The following is a 20,856-nucleotide window of genomic DNA, read 5'->3' as shown; positions in this document are numbered from 1 at the left end:
GCCACGTGCTCTAACGATGCATTTATAACCAGGCTCTCGGGCTTCCCCGGTGGCGCAGTGGTTAAGAATCTGCCTGCCAATGGTGGGCACACGGGTTCGAACCCTGGTCCGGGAAGATCCCACATGCTGCGGAGCAACTAAGCCCGTGAGCCACAACTACTGAGCACGCCAGCCACAACAATGGAAGCCCGCATGCCTAGAAGCCATGCTCCTTAGTTAGAGAAGCCACCGCAATGAGAAGTCCACGCACCGTCACGAAGAGTAGGCCCCACTCGCTACAACTAGAGAAAAAGCCAGCAGGCAAAAACAAACACCCAACGCAGCTAAAAATGACTAAATTAATAAATAAATAAAAGTTTAAATAAATAAATAAAACCAGACTTTGCTTTGTCAGCACTCTGGATTTCCCTACACATCGACGGGCAGGATTCTCTTCCTCTCCTGTAATGATGTCTGTGAAGTGCCTTCCCTGCGGAGAAGAGAAGCTACTGGAAGCAGAGAAGTGCTTCTTAAGATCACATGCAGAACCTGAAAACATTTGATATTTCTTGTGTCTAAGAAAAAAGACACAATACTAGATGCTGTGAATGGTCTCCAAGCCAAGAACGAGGCAAGCAGGACACTTCCTCTGGGGATCCTTCCATTAGCAGAGCAGAAAATGTCCACTGGGCCCCAGAGCTCTGCTCTCTCCTCAAACCCCCAACCTCACCCTCACCCTCAGCTGAGGAGCTGCTTCCCTGAGAACAGAGAAGCCATCGGAGGGATTCCCCACCTGCAACCCAGCTCTGCCATCCCCTCCCCACTCCAGCACCCCGGGCAGAAGCTCTCCCCTCCCCCACACGCATCTACTGGATCATTCCCACTCTTACTTCCCGTCAAAACACAACACAACACAACATCCTCCCCGGACCTCAGCTCCTACTCCAGCTACTGTCCAATTTCTTTTTTCCCCATCACAGCAAAACGTCCTGAAACAGTTGGGAACGGAACAAACCCAGTTCTCCCACTCCTCTCTCCTAAGCGTCTCCGATCAGGATTTTACCCCACAGATCCATCCAAACGCATCATCAGCGACATACGACCTCCCCCCAGTGCTAGGCTCGATGGTTAATGGCTCCATAGAACGGCTACCTCGTTTGTCCAGTCACCCAGGGAACCTCAAAGTGCTTCCCATATGCAGACAAAATGCTGTGATTAATATTTTAGGAGAAATACTCAGCGTGCACAATACACTTGAGCTGCCGGAGGAAAGAGGTAGCAGCACAGAAAAAGTTTCCGTAACTAGAGAAATGAAAAGATAAGCTACCTTAATGGTAGCAACTATGGGATGAAGGGGAATGAATAAAAACCATTTAGACTACGACATTAACAAGCCTAATACTACAACATGGTAACAGAGGCTGGAGAAGGACTTTAGAATGAACCCATTTTTCTGGGTAGGGTGACAGGCTAGACGATGCAACGATGAGCTGCCAGGGACAAAAGGAGAGGGCAAGGGGCGGGGGAGCTGTAAATAGTCATTCTTGGATCTACTGGATCTAGCAATTTGAGGCGCCCTTTGGACAAACTCCACAGAGATGCTGGCAAGTGGCTGGACAGAGGCATCTATCTGGTCCAGCTGGGAGAACTGACAGAGCTGTAGGTGAAGAGCACCAGAGAGTGAGATCAGACAGGTTGAAGAGTCATGAACCAAGAGTGAAAAGACAACACACAAAGAGGGGGGAAGAAAGAATCAGTCAGGAAGAGAGCAAGGAGAGATCTGTCACAGAAACCAACACAGCCGACTCTGCAGATGGGAAGGCGACAGTGGTCTGAGGTGACGACTGGCAAATCTCCACTGGTTTGTACGCTGGATGCCAGGTCACCTCAACCGGATCAGGTTCCGGGGAGGGGCAGAACCAAGACCGCAGGCTGCACGATACAATACAGCTGGGAAACACAGAATCTTTGCCACAGACATCACTACATGGTGTGTAACACGACCCTGTTAGATTGTAAGAGACAAAGAAGAAAATTTACTGGAAGGGTGACAAGGCTGTGCTTCCAGATGCTCCTCTTTGCATCCCTGGACTGAGCACTGAAAACAATGTACCTATGTGACAACGGTGTTCTACTGAACAGAAAAGTTCTATGCCCTGAGGGCTCCCTGGAAGGCGTGCTCTCGGCTTACGGGAAGCACAAGGAAGGCACCGATGTCAACACGTTAGGGGCTGTGGCTCAGGAAGGCTAGCGGCCTACAGCGGGATCCTCAAGGAAACCTTTAACGCCCGAGAACAAAAGTGCTTCGGCAGGACAATGTAAGTCAAGCAAGGGATGGCGTTTTGCCACAAATGTCAAGAACACGAGGCTTGTACTGTGTCTATAAGAGGATCGTGGGATCTACACGTGGAACTTGCCAGAAACACTTGGTACTGACCTGCTCCTCTACGCTTTGTCGAACCACATCTTTTCCCTACTCCTACTTTCCCATTTCACATTTTGAACTATTCGCCTCCCAAGGTGTTATCACAAAAGAACAGCAGCAGGTAAATAAGTAAACAACAAAACTCACCAGGGGCTGATTCATTTTCCGCTGCTCTTGGAACACCGTGCAGGACTGTGACAGTGGAGGCGGACCTGCAGAAGGAAAACGCAGGCAGTGAAGCTACGACTGAAGCGGCTCGGGGTTGCACGAGCACCCGCCCCGCGCTCCACAAGAGACACCTGTGGGAGACCCGCCATTTCATCTTCAGAAGGGCCTGTTAGAATGAGGAGGGAGCAACCACCCTCAGGTCTGTAACTCCCACGTGGCTGGGGTACCTGAGGGGATACTTTTTTTTCAGTAGCGAGGGTACATTGAGTCCTATTAAATTAAACCTCCGTCAATAAATATGAAATTAAAAAACGCTTATAGTTTATCTCCTCTAAGTCTGTTAACAACTTAGATCAGGAAATCCACAGCATACCCGGAATAAAGAGACACAGGTGCGTTTCAGTCTTTCAATTATTTGTACAAATTTTACAAACTTCAGTGCGACACTCAAAAAACTCTTTCATTAAAACTGACTTTAAGTGGACAGAACACCTGCCCTAGGAGTTTAGATTCCTGGTAGCGACCGCACGTGCACACCCGGTGAGGATCTAGGACAAGTCATCTCCCTTCTCAGGCCCAATCTCTTCCTTCCTCAAGCGAGGCAGCAGGACAGAAGCCTTGCAGACTCATCCTGCACCGATTACACTGTGAGAATCCACAGGGAACAACCGAGGGGAGCAGGGGACGCTTAGATTAGACAACCAAGGTGGTGACGCGCTTTGAGAGACACGTGCGAGATGCCGACACAGCGACAAGAGGACGTGGAGGATCGGGGTTGGACGGAGGGGAGGACGAGGCACGTCTCGGCCGAGTCTGTGGCCCCTGCTCCCCCAGAACACCCGGAGCTCACAAGTCCGAAGGGAGCCCCATCCGGAGTAGCCGGCCCTGCCCTCCAGCCCGGCCCCTCCACCTCCGGAAAGCGGTCAAACCCTCCCGATCACACTACGGCGGGGCCCGCGGTGGGGTACCCCAAGCCCCGCTCTGCAAGGGCCGCAGGATCCACAACCGCCTGCAGGCACGCAGACGCACCAACCCCGTCGAGACTCGCTGACCGTCCCCGGGCTCCCGAGGCTCCGGTCCGGGAGCTGCTCCTCCGGCGAGCTCCTCTTCGGGTCCCTCCTCTCCGCCTCCCTAGGCCACTGGGACCGAGGAGCCGGCTCTGGCCTACGGCACAAGCTCCCTTCAGGCCCACGTCTCTCCCGGGAACTCGCTATGCCGCGCGCTGCAGACGGTCGGGCACTGCACCGCCGCCGGCCGCTCGGCCACTCCGGCCCAGGCCGCGGGGTCCGCGGCTCGAGCTCGCGGGTCCCAGTTCCAGCCTCCGCCCGGCCTGCGCGAAACCCCGCCCGCACAACCCGCTCGCGCTTGTTGCCGGCCGGGCGGGACGCCGTCCAGCCCCGCAAGCCCCGAAATGTTCGGCAAGAGGCCAAGACGAGGGAACGACGACCATAGCCGACCCGCGCACGCACAGGAAGCGAGGGCGGCGAGGCGACGGCGCGCGTGCGCCAACCCTCAGAAACCGTGAGGCGCACCTGCGCAGGAGGACACCGGAAGTCCGCCTGCCAAAGCCCGACCGGAGAGCGAAACAAGTACCAAGACTCTATTTCCCAGAAGTCTCCGCGCCGTCCAGTTAGTGAGCGACTTAAATGTCTTCATCTCATTTGTCACAGAGGAGCTGCTGTGCTGCGACGGTGGGCCGTCTGGACCAGGGACTCAATTGCCCATTTGTCTTCACTCCTGTTGGGGATCAAGGAAAGCTGTGGCCTCAAGCGGGGGCTGTGTGATGGCCTCCAGGGTCCCTGGTCCTTTCCCTGTCCTGAGACATTTCGGGTTACATCTGAGATTCCCCCACCGCCAGGAGAGGGGAAAGAGTGTATCACGTTCGCTTAACTGAAACGCTACAAATTTAATTCAAATCCTAGGATACAATAAATGACCAGCCATGATACAAACTAATATTGCCAACGGAAAGAAAAGAAAATAGAAATTGTAGCTGTTTGCACAACCAACACTTTAAAAACTGTACGAAAATCAGAATGTACACACAGACACCTGGGATCTTACCTCTTAACGAAGATACTGTTTATGTTAGGTAAAAATATCATTTCTCAAAAATGGAATCATAAGGGTAATGATTTATCACTATTTTGGGGGTGAAATAATATAACTGTGTTTTTGGCCAACTGTTCCTTAAAATCTGCTAGGGGAAAAGTTAAAAATAAAATCTCTAGGGAATTCCCTGGCGGTACAGTGGTTAAGACTCCTAGGTTCCACTGCAGGGGGAACGCGTTTGGTTCCTGGTTGGGGAACTAAGATCCCGCATGCTGCGCAGTGCAGTCCCATTAAGTAACTAACAAAAATAAAAAATAAAATCTCCTGCCAACCGAGAAAATCCTCTCCACAAATGTAGACATAAAGAAAACGGTTTTACTGTTGAATAACCATTAAACCAGACTGTGTTGTGCACCACAGGCGGACCACTAATGTTTGTGCGAATGAAATCAACCTCACCTTTTTTTTTTTATAGCTCAGCAGATAAAATCTGTTGCATACATGTTCTCAAGATAAACGGGAACTTGTCTCATGTGAAAAGACTTGACAACACCATAAAAATGGCATACATTCTTTCAGAGTATATCCTAAATTCACCTGGTAATCTCGGTGGCTATTCATGCTAGTTAATACCCTTTATCCAAAGGAGAAAGACAACTGCTCCTATTTCTAGGATAAGCAGGTACTTACAGCTCAGAGCAAAGTGACTAACACCTAGCCTAAACTCCCCAAGTGACAGAGAGATAAAGAAGATAGCTCTCAGGTCCTTAACAAAAACATTCCTGGGTTGTAATGCTGGCAAGAGACTGATTTAGCTTTTAAAAAGATTTAGATACTTACGAAAGGGACAGAGGAACTATTTATATTACAAGCGTCTTGAGGAAATCCTCTAAAAACGGAAATAAGAAGTGATGATTAGTCGAAATGAATAAGCACACAACCCATTCCTGATTTCCCCAGCTGAACTGAGACACTCTCACCAATGAAATGCTGCTCCTATAGGAATGACAGCGACCACGCCTCCTCGGAGCCTGAGCCTGGCAAACCTCCAGGGCGCATTTCTCACATTTTCCATTTTCACCACGTAAAGACGTCAGCTACACGGAGTACCTTGCTCGGAAGCACCGTGGGTGGGCAGCGCACCCATCAGCCCAACACCAAGCCTCCAGTTCTCAGCTCACCCACGTGCACCGACTGGGTCGCAGCAGAACGCTGGGGTGGCCTGTGAACCCCAGCTGCTGTGCCCACCTCAACACCTCACTCTATCCCTTCAGCCCAGGGACATGCTGGGCTCCCCAGCCCCCTGCCCTGTACTTTGCCCTGGACACTCTCTGGAAGTATTTCTATTACCAGTTGTCTTGAGGAAATGCTCTAAAAAAGGGAATAAGGACGGAGTCATCCCAATGAATAGGATGTCCAGCAGTGAGCTGATGTCCCTCACGACTCACCCCTCTCTCCAAAAGGCGAAAAACCGTCATTTCATACATTTCCCCCTTTTTAAAGCTGTTTTAAGCTAGGAGGGTAAACCTGGACCCTGCGACTGCACCTTGACCAGAAGCAGCAACGGCCACCTTTTAGTTTGGTTTCCTTAGGATCTCTTCATATATATGGATATTTACAAAACAAAGCTTTCTCCTTGTGTATCTGCATCTCTATTAACTACAGATATTTCCCCTATTTTGTCAGTTCTCTATTTTTACTGAAGTATAGTTGGTTTGCAAGGTTTCAGGTGTACAGCAAAGTGATTCGGTTACATGTATTTATGTAAGAATATATGTATTCTTTTTCAGCCTCTTTTCCATTATGGGTTATTACAAGGTATTGAACATACTTCCCTGTGCTATACACTAGGTCATCACTGTTTATCTATTTTACATATACAAGTGTGTATCTGTCAATCCCTGTTCTTTATCTTTTTAACTTTTTACTCTCACATTCTCTTATACACACACTTAAAAAACTATGTTGTGTTCAAATCCTTCACTTCCACTTCATACTTTTCATGTGCTTTGACACTGTCCTTGAAGCAGCCTTTCCCATCCTGCATTTCCTAAGTACTTATCTGTGTTGTCTCCTGTTTATTTTTGCTCTGTTAACATAGTAATTTTATCACGATAACTGGCAGCCATCTTCAGGATTTGTAAAATCATTTTCCTCTTAAAGTCTCTCAGCCATTTTTTCCAACACTAATACATCTACCACAACAGGGAAACGCAACGTTTAAGAAGAAAACTCAGGTTTGTATCTAACAGAGAAGGACAGGTTCTTCTTTGAAGTTCAGCGACACGTCTTAATTTGAAGGCAGGGGAGGGACTTCCCTGGTATTCCAGTGGTAACGAATCCGCCTTCTAATGCAGGGGATGTGGGTTCGAGGCCCGGGAACCCTGGTCCGGGAGCTAAGATCCCACACGCCACGGGGCAATTAAGCCCGTATGCCGCAACTAAGACACGACGCAGACTAAGAAAATAAATTTTTTTTAAAAAATAAAAATATAAAAATAAAGGCAGGGGAAGCATGAAAGCGACCGTCACATGTGAATTCCTTCTTATTCAAAATACAGGTCGTAGCGGTTTGCTTGGGCTGCGTCACCAAGTACGACAAACTGGCGGGCTTAAGCAACACAAATGCACTGTCCGACATTTACACAGGTTGGAAGTCTGAGATCAAGGTGTCAGCAGGGTTGGTCCCCTCTGAGGGCTGTACGGGAGGATGTGCTCCAGGCTTCCCGGTGGAGAGGGTGCTTTCCTCACCAGCACATGCACTATGCATGTACAAGGTAGGTGCCTGGGCTGAACTCCGATCCCAGGGCTGCTTATCCACGGCAGCACCGGGCTGCTGGAGGGGTTGTCACGGATGCGTTGGCAGGAGGATTGGAGGCTGACACAGACGTCCGCTCAGCTGTGGACCCATGGCCTGGCCACAGCCCTGCCAGAGGATGCCTGGGTGAAATCCAGGTCACGGTTCACCTCCCTCCTTCTTATTTCATTCAACGACGCCTTGAAGCCCCCCTACTGCACCAGCCTGGGTGGCCCATCCCAACCAGAGATTTCCAAATCTGAAGCATGTCAATTGAGAAAGTTAAAATTAGGCCCTAGCTCAGTGCTGTGGAAATAGAATCTGTGAGGCTGGCTCCAGGCATCTGTGTTGTAATGTTTTCTCCACGTGACTCTCATGCCGAAAGGATTGTATTGACAAAGCACTTGTGCTTCACTCTACTGATATTTCTGCATTAGAGCTACAGCCGTTGTTATATTAAACTGCATCCACAGGAGGAAAAGAGAGGAGGAGAGGAGATAGTTTTGCTTGTCTGCAAACACGCTGTTACTGAACCAAACTAGGGTCCACTCGCCCGAACGCACTAAAGCCAATCTACTGACACCAGGTCACGGTGAAGGAAAGTGCTGCGTTTATGGCAGGGCAACAAGCAAGGGGTCCAGGTATGTAGGGCTCAGAAGGCCCCCACTCCCCAATGGCTTTCAGGGAAAGGTGTTTACAGATGGGGTGAGGCGGTTGGTGGGAATGTACACTGGTGCCGCCACTACGGAGAACAGTGTGGAGGTTCCTCAAAACACTAAAGCTAGAGCTACCGTACGACCCAGCAATCACACTCCTGGGCACAGACCCAGAGAAAACCATAATTCAAGAAGACACATGCACCCCAATATGTATAGCAGTACTATTTACAATAGCCAAGACATGGGAGCAACTTAAACGTCCATCGACAGAGGAATGGATAAGGAAGACGTGGTACATACATGCGATGGAATACTACTCAACCATAAAAAAGAATGAGATAATGCCATTTGCAGCAACATGGATGGACCTAGAGATTATCATACTAAGGGAAGGAAGTCAGACAGAGAAAGACAAATACCATATGATATCACTTCTATGTGGAATCTAAAACAATGATACCAATGAACATCTTTACAAAACAGAAACAGACTCACAGACATAGAAAACAAACTTATGGTTACCAAAGGGGAAAGGTGGGGGAGAGGAATAGATCAGGAGGTTGGGACTAACGTACACACACAACTATATATAAAATAGGCAATCAACGAGGACCTCCTGTATAGCACAGGGACCTCTACTCAATATTCTCTATTAACCTAGGGAGTTCCCTGCTGGCGCAGAGGTTACGATTCTGGTCTTTCACGGTCGTGGCCCGCGTTCAATACCTGGTCAGGGAACTGAGATCCTACAAGCCACACAGCGCAACGAAAAAAAACACAAAATTTTGTAATAACCTAAATGGGAAAACAATCTGAAAAAGAAAAGATATCTGTGTACATATAACTGAATCACTTTGCTGTACACTGGAAACTAACACAACATTGTAAATCAACTATAGTCCCAAAATAAAATTTAAAAAATGTTTAAAGTGAATTACAAAAGAGTGGGGTGAGGGAGAGGAGGTTGAGGGGTGTGTGGTCAGCTTGTGGACATTCTTCCGATTGGTTGGTGGTGAGATAATTTGAGGTCAACATCATCAACCTTCTGGTTCCAGCTGGTCTGGGGTCTACGTGCTTCTGGGCAGCATGCAGTTCACTTCTTCCACCTGCTGGGGGCTTCAGTCTGCAAAACAGCTCCAAGGACGAGGCTCAGAACAGTATCTACAGCCCTTGAGGAAGAAGGAAAGGTCCTTGACTTTGTTTAATGGCTACACTAGTATTATTTGGTCGTTTTGGACTCTTTTCCTTTCTTTTTGCACTTTCTCCCTTCTCTGATTAAATTGTCCGTTTCGGAACTCAAGGAAGGCTAGGAGGCTAAAATTTTCTAAAGACAAGAAGCAGGCAGAAGACATGGGGAGAATCCGTCCCAGGAAGGCCCCACAAGGTCCTGCTCACTTACAACATCAGATTCGATCTTGGCTGTTTACGCCGTTTTTGGACAACATACCAACACATCTTAAGACGGGGTCCCACCTGACTGTAGCACATTTGGACAAGGTGAGGTGGGGTGGGATTATGCAAATCCAGATCTGAAGACTAGATAAAGCAATCAGGGTATTTCACAGTATACAAGAGAAATTTTCACGGGGACAGAATACCAACCTTCTAAGATTTGAAAGCCTCTTAACCAAGAGGGAGAGTGAACTTCTGTTCTGTTATACAAGGACCCAGTCAGCGGTGATGGTTGAAAGCACGATGAATGCAAATCTGAACTCATTTGCCTCCTAACGATGGAAGGTCTACAGCAGAGGGACACAGGTCCTCAAGCAGCAGTGCTTTTCCCAGCAGTGCGGGCCCTGAGGAGAGCCGGGCTGTGGCAGCTCTGGAGGACCTCAGATGCTCTTTGCATGGCCTCTGAGACCTAGAACATCTCAGAAAGTCCACGAGTGCAAACCAAAGAGACACTCAGTCCCTGCACCTTGGATGAACTGATCTGACTCTACGTATGCATTGCTTGGGCTAATTAGAAATATGTAAGTGATCCAAAGACAAACTAAAACTCTGGGCACATCCTGAACAACAGAGATACTTCTCATCAAAGTCCAAACAATAATTCAAAAGCAAGATTCAGAGCCAAAATGTAGAAACAACCCAAGCGTTCGTTGACAGATGAATGGATAAAGAAAATGTAGTGTGTATATTCATACAACAGATATTATTCATCCACAAACAGGAAGCAAAGTTTCTTACTGATACAGCATTTAGGTATTTTTCAATGATTGTTTCACATTTCTTTGTATAAACAGTGAAAATTTAACAATTCCACTTGTAAGAGGAAAGGTTAGTGTTTCTTTGTAGAAACAGTTAAGTCTCAGCAGTAGAGGCATAAGCACACACGTGCACACAGAGTAAACAGAAATACCGCCCCGCTACCTCCCCCCAATCTGATCCCCCGATGAGCCCTGCTGAGTCTCCCTCCAAATACATGAAACCTGTTGGCTTCTCTCCATCTTCTCAGACATCGTCTTCCTGCAGTACCACGCCAAATTCCTAACCATATCTGGGTCTCCCGACTTCCACTCTTGCTGAATCCCCACCCCATCCATTTCTACAGCAGCCAACATCAATTGTTTCCCTTTCAGTGCAAACTGGATCACGACACCTCTCATTCACTGCTTTCCCACTGCACTTGGCATACATCTGAACTTCTTCAGACCCAGGGTTTTATTTCCTTCTCACTCACTGTGTACTGTCCACACTGGCTTTGGGGTCTAGGAAGGAAATTTTGACACAGGCTACCACACGGATGACACGTGAAGACATTATGCTAAGTGGAAAGGCCAGATACAAATGGACAAATGTTACATGATTCCACTTCGGTGACATCCCCAGAGGGGTCAAATTCATGGAGACAGAAAGTGGAAGGGTGGGTGTCAGGGGCTGGAGGGATGGGGAGTCAGTGTTTACTGGGGACAGAGTTTCAGTTTGACAGCATGAAAACATTCTGGAGACGGACAGTCGGGATGGTTGCACAACAATGAGATTTCTTTATTTTTTTTCTTAAGAGTTTTGTTTTACTTATTTTTGGCCGCGTTGGGTCTTCTTTGCTGTGCGCAGGCTTTCTCTAGTTGCAGTGAGCGGAGGCTACTCTTCGCTGCGGTGCACGGGCTTCTCATTGCGGTGGCTTCTCTTTACGGTGGAACACGGGCTCTAGGCGCACGGGCTCAGTAGTTGTGGCTCGCGGGCTGAGGAGTTATGGCTTGCGGGCTCAGTACTGGTGGCGCACGGGCTACGGTGCTCCGCGGCATGTGGGATCTTCCCGGACCAGGGCTCGAACCCGTGTCCTCTGCATCGGCAGGCGGATTCTTGACCACTGTGCCACCAGGGTAACCCAACAATGTGAATTCTTCATGTCACTCAACTGTACCCTTAAAATGGGCAAATTTCATGTAATGCAAATTTTATCACAATAAAAAAAGAGAGAAGGGAGGAGGGAGGGAGGGAGGGAGGGAGGGAGGGAGGGAGGCAGGAAGGAAGGAAAAGCAAGACGCAGACCCCCCAGGCGAGGTGTGGAAGCATGAGTTGGGAAGTTCAGAAGAAGCTTCCAGTGACACTGCACGATCCCGAGTTGGCTATTTTCTTCTCTGCATCTCGTCTACCGTGTACTTCCTACCCTCATAGAAAAATAACCTGTCTTGAACTGGAGATTTTCCCATTTAGGCTTTTGTACATGTGACATTTTTATTCAGGTAGTGAAATCTCTGGGACAACAGTGATACTACATTCTCAAAATTTTGGTAAGTAGACAAGAACTTCTTAATTGGAATCGAGGGGCAGGCTTTGGACAATCCATGGACTTTGTGAAACCCAAAGGTGCCCTTTTTGTGTGTGCGTGTGTGTGTGTCTGTCTGTAGACACCCGTTGAAGGGTTCGTGAGCACGAGTAGTTCTGTATGATTTTAGCTTCTCAAAATACCTCTTGGACTCAAAGGTGCCTGAGGGTAGCGGACGTGTGCTCCCCCACTACAGAATTCTGAACACAGTGCCAGTAAACACTGAGCAGAAGAGCTTTGCAAAATTCCAAGTTTTAACGTAACTTTTTAATCCAGTGAGTCAATGTACCTGGGATATCTTTTTACATACTTACCTCACTCTTATAAGGCTGAACCGTTGCTGCTTCCCCTGAGTCTCCTTGTCCCTCTCCCCACTCTCCCACCAGCCCGTGGAAAAGGAATGGGATGGAGGAGGAGAGTCCAGCAGGGAGAGGACAGCGCACCTGCTGGGAAGCGGTAAAGCGGGGTCTGGACACCTTGAGGGGGGTTTTGGAGGACGGGCAGAGGTTGGGTCAGTGGCAGGAGATACCATTTATCCCGATCTCTGGGACAAGTGCACACATAGGTCTGACAGTTACTTGTGATTTCCTTCAAACTGCTTGCCAGGTTGGAATGACGGATGATGACATCAGAGGCTTCCGACCTTCCTGATTGGAAGGACCAGACTCCGTGGTGCTCGGCAACAGTAGTAGACAATAGCATCTCGCCAGAGCTTCTCTCCACTGCCAGTTGCCCCACAGCTTGGAGAAGGGACGACCACTCGTGTTTAGCCCAAGTTCAGAACAAGAGTTGGAACAAAGCAGAGTCTAGGCTTCGAGGAAGGGAAGAGTTTGGGAGACATCATGGACAATCGTCCACCGAGTTCCCAGGCTGAGGACGAGACCTGCCAGCCCAGCTCCTCAGGGTACCCCCTGGAGGTGACTGTCTATGAAGAAATCCCAGGACCGTCAGGTGAAGGAACTGGCACGAGAAGGAATTGCAGAGGTTTGACCGGTAAGGAGGAATGGGTACAGAGGTCGGGAAAGACATTCGGAAAGCCAGGGATTGAGGGAGGAGAGCACAGGAGCTGGGGACACGGAACACCTGGGGAGCAAGAAAGAGGGTTAGGAGACGAGATCTAAGGATGAGAGGAGGGAAGAGAGGAAACAAGGGGAGGGTTCTGTTTTTTTTTTTTTTTTTTTTTTCTGGTGGGAGAAATTATCTACCATGAGAAAGAGTTTCGAGGACAGGAAGCTGGCAAAATGACACAAGGAGTCAGGGGAGGGATCGGTAGATATGGACAGAGAAAGATAGAAAGATGACTTGGGGCAAGGTCAGCGGTCTGTGAGACTGGAAAGCACGGGGGTGCTTCAGGGGGGAGGCAGAGTCGGGGTGGGGTTGGGTGGTCACCAGTGGCTGAATTCCCAAGACGAGAGCGTCATACTGTAGTCTCTTCTCCTTCGTCAGCCCCCTGGGCCGGTTGCACCTCCCCGCCTCAGCGCCCTGGCGGTAAGAGGAAGAGGTCAGTGGCGTTCAGAGCGGAGGTGGAGGGCGACCCGGCCGCTGAGGCCCAGGACACCTGGGTCGTGGAGTGGCTGATTGGGCTCAAGATGAAGCTGAAGCGACAACAACGGGTGTCTTCAGTGCTGCCTGAGCACCACGAGGTCTTCAACAGGATGCTCAGTAAGGACCCGCCCCCTCGCCCAGCACCCTCCAATGCTATACTTGAATAACAAAGAAACAAATCTTCCCATGACTACACTTTTCCAGTGGAAAACAATTCCCTGCTAGTTGGTGCGCTCTCCGTCCCTGGCGGACTGTCTACGGACAAAGGATACAGGGGACACGTAAATGATGCAGGATGAGGTTACATTTAGAAATGATACAGGGTTAGGTTTGTTGGGTTTCAACTGTACCTCTGAGACTCTAGCTCTTACTGGCCTTTTGAATCTTACTGGTGTGGGGCGGGCGGGGGCGGGGGGCTGACAGTCCATCTTCGCCCCAACGAGACTGTCAATTGAGAAACTGGCTGAGAGTAACTCGATGCCCTCTGCAGTGATACGTGAATGCACGATGAAGGGGCATCACTCCCTGTCACTCGGCCCCCTAGAAGGGGAGTCACCCCCTTTCCTCCCACAGTGAATGGTCTTCAATCCCCTCTTCCCATCAGCTTCACCCTGGGCCACAACTTGGCATTTCCCCGGGGGTGGGGCGGTTCTCCCTCTTGGCTCTGCAATGCTCCCACAACAGCCCAGTTCCCACGGGCAACATCTGCCCTCTTTTCACAGAGGATCCCGTCGTTAAGAAATTCCTTGCCTGGGACAAAAGGCTGGAAGTATCTGACAAGGTAAACCACCCGCTGAGATGGATTCCAGCTCCAGCGCCTGTCCTGGGTGGGCGCACGGGGTGCTTTCTACACCCACGTTTCCACTCCCCTCCCAACCTGATGCCTTGTCCACACTTCCCTCCAGGGGCCTCGAGGTCCCCTCTGGGATCTGAGCCCCAGGTGAGCCCCTTTGGTGGCTGCTGCCAAAGTCCCCTCTCCTCTCAGCTCCTGGGGACTCGCCTCGGCTCCGGTTCATCAAACACAATCCAGTGCCAGTGGCCCTAAGTCCACGCCCTCAAACCCACAGCCTCCCATCCTTGGAGCGTCGCAAACTCTGACCTTCTGTCCTCTCCCCTTCCCCAAATAATCAGGTTCACCCAACACGGGGGGTCTCCTCTCCAAGTGGCACCACCCATTCCTCGTCCCCTGCTCCCTTCTCCCTCCCACTCCTTCTCCTCTTCCAGGAGGTGACCTCTCTCCTACGCTTTTTTCCCTCTTTCCATCAGTATCTCCTGTCGATGGTGATAGCTTATTTTAGCCGGGCCGGGCTCTTCTCCTGGCAATTCCAGAGAATCCATTTCTTCATAGCTCTGTGAGTACCTTGCTCCATCCCCGCCATCAACATTCAACACCCTGGGAGGGCGGAGAGAGAGACGGGGGCGCTGACCTTTCATCTATTTTTTTAAACCCCTTTGTACTGTTTACTCTGGTGTGAAAATGACAGGATTACGGTACAGTGGTTTCTTTTCCAAACAAAGTTATGTTTTTTATACCATTCGTTGTCAAAACAAACTACCCTAATGTCAATTAAAACACTGAACGAAACAAAGCAAAACACAAAAGCTTTCTAAGAGGAGAGGAAGAAAGAACTGACACCATCCTGCCCCCGAGTAAACAGCCCTGAGACGTTTCCGGTTCCGATTTTCCAGTCTCGGGTCTTCCCACATCAGCACCAAGTGTGATTATCTTCCGTTTCTGCGTTCCCACGACACATGCCACAATCGGGGGGCCCTTATCACATAGCGCGGCTCTGGTGTAAAACGCTCCCCACTGACGTTTCTTCCAAGTCTCCCAAGCCAGTCGGCTTTATTTGCCTGAATATCCTCCCAAAACACAGGTCTGACCGCTTCACACAATTTCATCGGCTAATGCCGTGCCAAATCAGGGCCAGGGTTCTGGGTTGGAATTCAACTCTCTCTGCAATCTCCATCACACTGTCCTGACACTTCATTCCTGTGTTCCACCGCTCCTTCCAAATACCCTGCCCTCTAAGTTTCTATTGGGCTTTCTGTCCAGGTATCTTTCCCACACATTTATCTGAAGAAAATGACCCTATCCTTAAAGTGGGTTCAAACACCAAAACCTTCACGATGCCTGATCTCCCTAACTTCTGCATCCCGAGGCACTTGAGTTAAAATCGTATTATAATGTGATGCTTTGCATTATAGTCATTTCTTATCTCCCCCCTTCCCCTTCCCCAGTCCCATCAGACTGGACACAATGTGGAAGGCAGGTCTTGTCAAAATGTCAATGCATTCCCAAAACGCTCAGCACAATTCTTTTCATTTTGCAAATGTTCGTTATTGTGAGTCTTCGAGGTAATCAGTATTGCATGTGGCTATGAGATTAAATGTTCATTCATTCATTCATTCATTCACTCATCTAATGAAACCTTATAACGTACACCCTACATGCCGCAGAATATGAGGTGATGGGAACAGAGATTCACAAACGGCTGTTGAATTCATGCATCAATATGAACCAAGCCCTAAATGTGTCATTTGGTAGGAGAGGGATGAATGCAGAAACAGATCAGATCAGCTCCTGCCCTCAGGAACTGTCCATGTACCTACAACATAGGGAGAGAGGTGTGTGCACATAAAACAAGTTGAAGGGAACAGGGGGTTTGGATTTTGTCCTCATCCTCAAGGTGTGAGAGGCACCCTTCCGAAGGTCCTGCCTGGCAGTGCCTCCTTGAAGACTGGGCGGCTCTCGGTGACGGTGACGCTGGGCAGGGCTGGGTGGGTCACGTGAGGATGTTCAGCCTGCCTCTTTCCTGGGAAGCTGATCTCAAGCGGAGGCCCTTCCTGTCCTGATGACAGTGACCTGATGTCTTTCCCCAGCTATGTGGCCAGCGACATGGAAGAGGACAACCAGGCCCCCAAACAAGCCATCTTTTCGTTCCTCTATGGAAAGAACCGCTCCCAGCGTCCCTTGTTCCACAAACTGCGTTCCCAGTTCATCCGTTCCATGGGCTGGAAGACGAGGGTCACTCGGGAAGAGTGCGAGCAGGTGGGTGGGCTGTGGCGGTCTCGGGGAGGGGGAGGGCCGGAGAGGAGGGGGGGATCACGGGGAACTCGGTTTGGGACTTGGGGATGGACGAGAAAGAACCGGAGGCCGGGCAACGGGAGGCAGCGGCATCCTCATTGCCAGGGGCTGTTTTTCTTTCCAGATCCAGGCTTTTGATCCAGAGCTCTGGGTGTGGGGAAGAGATCGCACCCTCTTGCCCCAGGGGCCCCAGGAGCACGCAGGCCTCAGGTCATCGGCCTGCGCAAAGGTAGGTCTGCATAGTACGCAAAGGTGAGGGCGGAATGACGTGTTGTCTACTGAGGAAATCGGAGGGATCCCACTGCTGGACCCACATCACCTCTCACGCTGTGAAGGGGGCCAGCCGGGCACACAGCCACACGCCGACTCAGCGCCCAGCCACGGACTGACAGCCACACACACACACCAGCACCGCGGGGCCCGTGGGCGCCAGACCTCGGGGAAACCAGTTTGTCCCAGACGCATGGGTCTCACTGAAGTCATTTCACCCAAAGCAACTGGGTCCAAATAACAGCTTTGACGAGATGGTGATTTTCTTCCATATACTGTGTTTCCAGTTTCTCTTTTTCATTCATTTTTGGCCTTACATCCCTCAGGGATATGGGTTCTAGCATTTAACTACAACAAAGTAAATGTCTACAAACAGATATTACATACAACAGGCCACACGTTCAATAAGAAAAGATGAATTAGGACTGGCTTTACTTTCATCCAAATTTACTTTCAAACTGCTTATGGCCAGATGACCTGGGACTCTTTATTTCCCCTGACTCACCACTTCTGGACCAATGATTCCTCTTGTGCAATTCACCTTTTCCCCCTCAAGTTGACGGTCAAGGGGGTTTATCACAACGAGTGAAGGTTAAGGAATGCCATCTTCAGCATGGCTTATTACAATTGACACATTAGAGTGCTAGATGTGGGCAGAGGACTGAGCAAACATTTGGCTTAAATCTTGCAACCTAGCTGTCTTAGTCCATTCGACCTGCCCTACCTACTACAGACCGCGTGGCTCATAAACAACACTCCACAGTCTCTTCTACAAGGCCAATAACCTCATTCATGAGGGCTCTACCCCATGACCTAATAACCTCCCAAAGACCCCACCTTCTAATACCAGCACCTTAGCAGTTAAGATTTTAAGATTTCAACATAAGAATTTTGGGGGGCACAAACATTCAGCCCGTAACACTAACCAAGTTGAGGACTGAGTATTATTTAACAATTAGGATCCAGGGACTTCCCTGGTGGCAGAGTGGTTAAGAATCCGCCTGCCAACGCAGGGCACACGGGTTCGAGCCCTGGTCCGGGAAGACCCCACATGCCGCGGAGCAACTAAGCCCGTGCGCCACAACTACTGCACCTGAGCTCTAGAGCCCACGAGCCACAACTACTGAGCCTGCATTCTAGAGCCCGCAAGCCACAACTACTCAGCCTGTGCACCTAGAGCCCATGCTCCGCAACAAGAGAAGCCAACGTCATGAGAAGTAACGGAGAGTACTCCTCGCTCACCACAACTACAGAAAGCCCACGTGCAGCAACCAAGACCCAATGCAGCCAAAAATAAATTAAAGGAAATAAGCAAATAAATGAAAAATTAATAATAAAATAGACATTAGGATGCAGGGTTAGCGTCAGGGTTAGGCATCCGGCATCAGGTCTCCTGGTCCACGATGCTGACCTGTCAGTCATGTCTATAGTGTGGTGCCAAGTTCAGAACTGAAGTGGTGCCAGAGGACCAAGGTGAGTTGAGACTAAAGCAGCATTTCTCCAAATGCCAGCTCCCTGCGCAGAATCACCTGGGGTCTTCGCTATAAAGCAGATTACTGGGCCTGCCCTTAGCTGTATTCAGTAGTTTTTGGAGTCAGGGTCACCAGAGTCCAAGAATCACACTTGAAAACAATGAATGGCTCAGGACTGGGGTTCAGAATGGCGAATTTGAGATAAAACTGCAATCATAAAGGAGTCTCAGTTCTGCTTAGAATTGACTAAGCATGTGAAAACCTTTATAGCTGCACAGTTGCCACTTTGCAATCTGACATCCTCGCTCTTTCTCTTACATCCAGATCACAGAGCCCAGGAGAGATGAGGATGTTCAACACGAGGGCACTCCAGACAGTGATGACAGCTGTGAGGAAGGAAGGGAGAAAGCCTCTTGTGCAGAGAATCGCAAAGAACCCAGCACCTTCTAGAATGAGCTGAGAAGAGTTTTCATATCATACTCCTAGGAGCGGGGCATGCTTCTAGGAGTCTGTGGCAGGACAATAAGAAAACAGGGTTTTCTCAGATGCTATCCTTTTGGAAGTCACCACCCCAATTTTCAGATCATTTCATTCAAATCTCCCCTGAGGTCCCATTGGAGGTCCCATTTTTTATACACTTGTTCACCCCGGTCTAGAAGCATTTGAAGGTGGAGTGTAGGGGCTCAGAATAGGAGAGAAAAAGTTTAAAATATATAATGAGAGCCATAGGGTCGTGATTGATGACTTAACTTTCACAGGCTTATTTGGAAAATGTCACCTGTAAAATTATTGTATTTTTATATTTATATATTTATTTTAAATAGTTTTAAATATTTATTTTGAAATAGTCTTCATTTTGAAACACCTTGTTCCTACAAACTTTTCTGATGAGTATTACAGCTGTTGTATATTTACACATATATACAATTTTACTCACATTTTCAAGAGAGATTTTTATTTTTATCTATTACATAATATACATTTTATATATTACATAATATTCCCATTCTACTTATAGCTAGGTGGGTATTTCCTCCCAAATCTTGTAAGCATAAATTTTATTTTTTTAGTTCTCATTATTGAATTGTGGGAATTCAGTCGTAGTTTTTTAACTTGTCTCCACATGTCTGTATGTTATTTTAGGTTATTAAAGAGCACCGTGCACTGCAGCTTTTGGGAAAATACAATAAAGACGAAAGTCTTCCCACAGTCATGATGTGTGTGGTCATTACCAGTCGGCTTCGCCTCTTTGCTGTCCAACGAGGTGTTGCTTGATGGTGTTGTGATTATCCAACCACATTTCTTAACTCTGAAAAATAATCCTGAATTATTTTTCATGTAGAGAAAACTACGGAAGATGAGGCACATCTTGCATCATTCAGGACTCCAATACTGAGAGACAAGTGTTGGGTAAAAGGAAAGATAGTTTTATTGAGGAAGCCGGCAGTCCAAGAGAGATGGTGGGCTTATGTCCCGAAGAACCAACTCTCCCCTCCTGAGGTTTTGCTTGAGGACTATACAGGGAAAAGAGAGAGGGCCTACATGTTGAAGAGAGGGTTACAGGGTACGTGATCAGCTCACGGACATGCTTCTGATTGGTTGGTGGTGAGGTCACGGGGACTCAACATCATCAGCCTTCTGGTTCCAACTGGTCTGGGGTCAACGTGCTTGTGGGCACCATGCAGTTAACTTGTTCCACCTGCTGGGGGTTTCAGTCTCTGCCAAGCAGTTCCAAGGACATGGCTCAGAATATTACCCGATAGCCCTTGAGGAGGAACTAAAGGTCCCTGACTGTGTTGAACAGCTAAAGTATGATTATTTTGTCTTTGCTGTTTTTCTGGCCACGCCACGCAGCTTGCAGGATCTTACTTCTCTGACCAGGGATCAAAAACAGGCCTCTACTAGTGGAAGCGCAGAGTCCTACCCCCTGAAATGCCAGGGAATTCCTGACAGTACACTTAAAAAAAACAAAAACAAACAGACCAAAAGAAACACAGTTTTAAGGAAGCTTAACTTTCTCAGAAATGCAGAAATTTTGTTGTGCATTTACTTTCTTTTCTTTTTTTAAATACATTTATCAATTTATTTATTTATTTTTGTCTGCGTTGGGTCTTTGTTGTTGCACGTGGGCTTTCTCTAGTTGGCGTGATCGGGGACGACTCTTCGTTGTGGTACATCAGCTTCTCAATACGGTGGCTTCTCTTGTTGCGGAGCATGGGCTCTAGGCACGTGGGTTCCAGTAGTTGTGGCTCGCGGCCTCTCGAGGTTTCTTTATTTTCTATTTTTTGCAAGTATTCATCAAATGTTTATGGCTTGAATGAATGACAAATAATTTCTTCCAACAATCTTCAAACTGCTTAAACTATGACAATATTTAGCGTCTCAAATTTCGTATGACCTTACTCTCTCCGTGCTCTAGTTTCTAAAAGTATGTGGGATCTTCCCGGACCAGGGCTCGAACCCGTGTGCCCTGCACTGGCAGGCGGATTCTTAACCACTGCACCGCCAGGGAAGTCCCTGTGCATTTATTTTCGAAACGTAATAAGGCCGGATGAATTCAGAACTAGGGGCAGAAAGCTCTTCCAGTGAGACACAGAAGCTCTGCTGTTTACGCAGATTTAGAGAACAA

At 48.7% G+C, this 20,856-nt stretch overlaps 1 protein-coding gene across 4 annotated transcripts in view; it reads right to left on the bottom strand.

The window, feature by feature from the left end:
* The window catches only part of LOC309973746 (zinc finger protein 12), a 60,130-nt gene that overhangs the window by 24,903 nt on the left and 14,371 nt on the right, over window positions 1–20,856 (bottom strand). For 3 of the 4 annotated variants that reach the window (XR_014326836.1, XM_082858155.1, XM_082858154.1), the window contains one exon: window positions 2,552–2,616. Coding sequence is in view for 2 of the 4 variants with exons in the window: in XM_082858155.1 (XP_082714281.1) it covers window positions 2,552–2,566 (15 nt within the window). In the remaining 2 variants the exon portion in view is untranslated. Of the gene's footprint in view, window positions 1–2,551; window positions 2,617–3,601; window positions 4,030–20,856 lie in introns of those variants that run through there. The other variant, XR_014326837.1, reaches the window with a different exon arrangement.

The sequence above is a fragment of the Leucopleurus acutus genome (assembly GCF_964270905.1).
Source record: "Leucopleurus acutus genome assembly, chromosome: 16".
NCBI lineage: Eukaryota > Metazoa > Chordata > Mammalia > Artiodactyla > Delphinidae > Leucopleurus > Leucopleurus acutus.
The sequence above is the reverse complement of the archived record's forward strand: the minus strand, read 5'-3'. Positions and strand labels throughout refer to the sequence as shown.